Genomic DNA, 5032 nt, shown 5'->3' on the forward strand with positions numbered 1-5032 from the left:
GGGCTGGAGGGGACAGAGGGACTGAGGTGGTGTGGGTGGTGGCTGGGATGAAGTGGAAGCCCCTCTGTGTGCCCAGCTGGCACTGCTGGGGGTGGCTGGGCCAGGAAGAGCCCCAGACGCTTCGCCCGCGGCCGCAGCGATGGGGGTGGCAGCTGGGTCAGCAGCCTGAGACTCTGAAACCTGCTCCGTCCTGGCTGGCAGCCACTGCACCAGCCCCCCCGGGGACAGGCAGCGGTTCTGGGGGCTCCTGGCACCATCTCTGGTGCTGCCAGGAGCAGAGGGCAGGGCTAGACACGTGCTGCCTGCGTGGACTTTCCCAGGTCTGGCAGGGAATGGCTCTTCCTTCCCCGACACGGGGCTCCTGGCAGAGCTGGGGCTTTTCCAAAGTGCTTTGTTGTCCCTGGGTTTCCCTCCTTGTTGCTGGAGCGTGGAGACAGAGACAGGCTGGGCAGCCAGGTCCCAGCCCTGTGCTCTTCCTGCCCCTGCAGCAGGGTGGCACAGGGGACAGGGGGACATGGGACAAGCAGGCTTCAGGAGGAGGTGGCCAGGCTGGGGCACAGCCCAGGGTTTGCTGTGGTTGTGTCTGCGTAGGGGCAGGGTAGGCACTGGGCATTAGCCCCTTCCTGTGGCTCATCAGCACTTCCCTTGGCCCAGGGAGCCAAGCTGGGACACACCTGTCCAGCTTCACCCAGGGCACTGGCACCATCGCTGGGGACAAGGTGGGACCTGTGTCCCTGGTGCCACTGGGAGTGTCCCTGGGCTGGGCTGGAGGGAAGGCCCGTGGGTGCCAAAGCCCCCCCCGGTCCGTGGGTGCTGTTCCCACCCCCGATGGCAGCCCTGCTGCTGGTGACCCCTCTCTCTTGTGCCCCCAGGGAGACCCTCCAGGTCACACTCGACGATGTCCCTGTCTGCGCGCCCGCAGCGCCGGGTCCTCGTCACCAAGATCAATAGGAGCCAGTCCTTTGCTGGAGTGAACTCGACGGCCGACAGGCCCTTCAGGTGGGACGTGGGCACTGCCTGCCACGAGGGACAGGGAGGGGGACAGGGATGGGCTTGGCCGTGGTGGCTGGACCTGCTGTGCATCCCGAGGCACCTTCCCAACCTGCTGTCCTGGCATCTCCCTCAGGGACCTTTGTGGTACCCTGGGGATGTTGCAGGGAGCACCCAGGTTGGAGGGGAGACAAAGCTCATCACCCCTGCTGAGCCAGGATAGGGTGTCCCAGGTGGGTGAGGCCTTTAGGGATAGAATCCCAGAGTGGTTTGGGTTGGAAGGGACCTTAAAGATCATCTAGATCCAACCCCCTGCATGGGCAGGGACACCTCCCACCAGCCCAGGTTGCTCCAAGCCCCATCCAACCTGCCCTTCAACACTGCCAGGGATGGGGCAGCCACAGCTTCCCTGGGCAACCCATTCCAGTTCTTCACCACCCTGAGAGTGAAGAATTTCTTCCTAATATCTCACCTCAATTTCCCCTCTCTCAGTTTAATCCATCACCCCTTGTCCTCTCCCTCCCTGCCCTTGTCCCAAGTCCCTCCCCAGCTTTCCTGGAGCCCCTTCAGGCACTGGAAGGTGCTCTAAGGTCTCCCTGGAGCCTTCTCTTCTCCAGGCTGAACACCCCAACTCTCCCAGCCTGGCTCCAGAGCAGAGCTGCTCCAGCCTTCCCATCATCTCTGTGGCCTCTTCTGGACTTTCTCCAACAGCTCCATGACCTTCTTATGTTGGGGACCCAGAACTGGCTCCAGCCCTGTAGGGTGGTCTCAGCAGAGCAGAGGGAACAATCCCCTCCTTGGCCCTGCTGGTTACACTGTTGGGGATTACACGTGTGGTTTCTGGGCTCCAGCACTCAGTGCTGCTCGTATTGAGCTTCTCATGACCCAACACCCCCAAGTCCTTCTCCTCAAGGCTCCTCTCAATCCATTCTTGCTTGTGTTTGTCCTCAGGGTTATCCCCACCCATGTGCAGGATCTTGCACTTGGCCTTGTTGAACTTCATGCTGTTCACATGGGCCCATCCCTCCATCCTATCAAGGTCCCTGCAGGGTACTGGCCAGACCACACAGCTTTGAATCCCTTTTCCCAGTGCCCACTCAGGCTCCTTACCTCCCAGTGCACCCACCAGCTGGGGACAGCAGTGCCCAGTTGCCTTGCCAGGCCACGGGTACCTCATCTGGGTGGCCACAAGCCCAGTGGGAGCCTCCCCATGCCTGGCAGCAGATCTGCAGCCCGCTCGGCTCTTGTCCCCAGGTCCAAGTGACATTTCCCAGGCTATGGGGCATGTCACTGGGTGTGGGGGTGTCAGAGGGGCTCGCTTGGGGACAGGGAAGAGGGAGGAATTTTGGATGCCTGCAGCCAAGTGGCTGGTGGGGAGAAGTTTGTTGGAGATACCTCCAGGGACCCCGGAGGACAGGAATGAGGAACGGTGGGAATCAAGAACTTCCCCATCGCTCTGGGTTGGGAGGAGGCCAAGACATTCATTTCCCCCCATCAGTGATCTGGGGAAGTCTTTTGGCCACTCCTGTGGTGAGTGGCACAGGATGGGAGGTCCAGCCCAGGGCTGGGAATGCTGGTGTCTCCTGGGCATGGGTGGCGTGACGGAGCAGCAGGAGGAGGAAGGGAAGAGCTGGTCTGAGTGGGGCGTTGCTGCCTGGGCTGGGAGTGACGTGGTTGCACAAGGCAGGAAGGGTGGTGTTGGGTCTGCATCCCTTTGGGTCCCCCGGGGGAGGTCCCCAGGGCGTTGGAGGGGCAGGTGGAGGCAGCAGGCAGCTCCTCACAGCAGGTTTGGTGACACCTGGAGAGATGCAGGCGCAGCAGGGATGTCCCTGCACTGTGGGATGGGGTGACAGGGCTGCTTGTCCCCAGGATGCTCCTGCACTGCCACCCGCTGGGATGGTTGACTGTGGTGGCAGGGCAGCAAGCTGGTGGCAGCATGTGTCACCCTGCCACCGTGCCCAGACCACAGGGAGCACCTCCATGCCCCTGGCAACCCGGGGTGCTGGCCATGCAGCAGAGCATGGCCCCTCTGGAGGGTGACCAGGGCTGGAGATGTCCCCACAGGCACTCCAGGAGCCTGGCTCTGGCTGCTGACACTCCCCTTTGCCTCTGCTCCCCCCAGCCAGTGCCTGGGACCCCCACCCCTCTGCAGATGCCACCCCACAGCCTCTTGGACCCTGCTGGGACAGGGTTGATTCCCTGCTCTTCTCCACCAGCAGTTTTATGGGTTTCTCCTGGTCCTTCCCATGGCTTCAGGGCAGCCAAAGCCATCAGGGGGTGCAGGCAGCTGCCCAGCCTCCCCGCCCCATCCCTCCCATCCCACTGACTGGTTCAACTGGCTGCTGGGGAGTCTTGGGAGAGGCAGCAGGTCCAGGCAGACCTGGCTTCCATCCTGGAGCTCCTTCTTGTCTCCAGACAGGGTTCCTGGCAGTCTGGGACATCCAGGGGGACCCTGGTGCCGTGTGCTGACCCAAGCTTTGCCTGCCTCTATCCCCAGGAACCTCTCACCCTTCACCCCCACCGTGTCCCGCAAGACTGGCTCCAGGGTCAGTAGGATGTTCTCAATGTCCCACAAATCCCCACCACCCAAGGTGCCTCAGCCCAACCGCCTGGACGAGGTGTATGAAGCTCTCAAGAAGGGCCTGACGTGAGTGCTGGGGCTCCTTGTGGCCGGGTGGTTGGAGGCCAGGAGCCCCTGAGGGACACAGGGACAGCTTGCCATGCGTTGGGGTTGGCACCCCTTTGCTGTCACCAGGCAGGGACGTGCCAGGTCCCCTGGGGGCAGTGCCTGGAAGTCCCAGAGATCTGTGGGGTCCCGTATCCCACGCAGAGGCACCATGTGGGCTCCCTTGCCTGGGGGCTGGTGTGGGGAGTGGGGATGCACTGGGTTGGGAGTGGGCTGTGGGTGGTGGGAGTCCTGGGCACCGCGTCCCAGCCTGACCCCCGCGGTGTGGTTGCCCCCAGAGCCTACCTGGAGGTGCACCAGCTGGAACTGGAGAAGCTCAGCACCCAGATCCGTGAGTCCAAGAGGAATTCACGCCTGGTGAGCAGGGCTGGGAAGAGCCTCGCGGGGCACGGTGCTTTGGGCAGGTGGTGGGTGTTGTGGGCATGGCTGGGGCTGCTCGTGGTCCATCTGTGCCCCGGGGCAGAGCCTGCTTCTGTGGGGACACCGGGGGCCATCCCGGGCTCTGGTGTGGGGCTGCACGTCCTGCCTCCCCAGCCCTGGCTGGGTGCTGCCTGTCCTGGGTGGTGGGTGCATGATGTGCTGGGTGTCCTCGGGTGGGGAGAGCTGGCTTTGTGCTGCCTCTTATCCCTCTCCTCTCTCCTCCAGGGCTTCCTCTACGATCTGGACAAGGTAAGCGGGAGCAGTGCCCTGTTCTTCCCCCCTTTGCATCTCCCACCCACTGCTGGGGAGGTGCTGCTGCCGGCCCCTTCTCTGCTTGCTCAGTCCTGCTGCCCCCTCCCCTGGGACCTCTGTGGGCAGGGGATGAAGCTGGGACAGGCAGGGACTCGTTGCCTGCTTCTTAGAGCACCTTCCAGTACTTGAAAGGGGCTCCAGGAAAGCTGGGGAGGGGCTTTTCATCAGAGAAGATGGTGATAGGACAAGGGGTGATGGTTTTAAACTGAGAGAGGAGAGATTTAGGTGAGATATTAGGAGGAAACTCTTCACTCTAAGGGTGGTGAAGAACTGGAATGGGTTGCCCAGGGAGGTTGTTGATGCCCCATCCCTGGAGGTTTTTAAGGCCAGGTTGGAGGAGGTTTTTTCTGCAACCTGGTCTAGTGGTGGGTTCCCTGCTCGTGGCAGGGGGGTTGGAACTGGATGATCTTTAAGTCCCTTCCAACCTTAATGATTCTGTTTCTTGCATCTAAAAGGTGCAGCTGGGGGGTACAGAGCCTGGCTTAGCTCCGAGGCTGGGAGGAGAGCAGCCCAGAGCCTGGCCTGTCTCCTGGGAGACCCTCTGGAGGCCACAGGGTGCTGCAGCACATGGTGCTCTGCTCCCACCCCCTGCAGCTCCCGGGCAGGGCTGGGCACTGGGCTCCA

General features: G+C 62.3%; 1 protein-coding gene across 1 annotated transcript in view; it reads left to right on the forward strand.

Moving 5' to 3' along the window:
- Nucleotides 1-898: 898 nt before the first annotated feature.
- FAM65A (family with sequence similarity 65, member A) overlaps nucleotides 899-5032 on the forward strand; it is a 28833-nt gene continuing 24699 nt past the window's right edge. The window contains exons 1-5 of the mRNA XM_010007852.1: nucleotides 899-999; nucleotides 2774-2776; nucleotides 3488-3637; nucleotides 3955-4033; nucleotides 4322-4345. Coding sequence (XP_010006154.1) covers nucleotides 899-999; nucleotides 2774-2776; nucleotides 3488-3637; nucleotides 3955-4033; nucleotides 4322-4345 — 357 coding nt within the window. The remainder of the gene's footprint in view (nucleotides 1000-2773; nucleotides 2777-3487; nucleotides 3638-3954; nucleotides 4034-4321; nucleotides 4346-5032) is intronic.

Source organism: Chaetura pelagica, unplaced genomic scaffold (assembly GCF_000747805.2).
Source record: "Chaetura pelagica isolate M959 unplaced genomic scaffold, ChaPel_1.0 scaffold911, whole genome shotgun sequence".
NCBI classification, from domain to species: Eukaryota; Metazoa; Chordata; class Aves; order Apodiformes; family Apodidae; genus Chaetura; species Chaetura pelagica.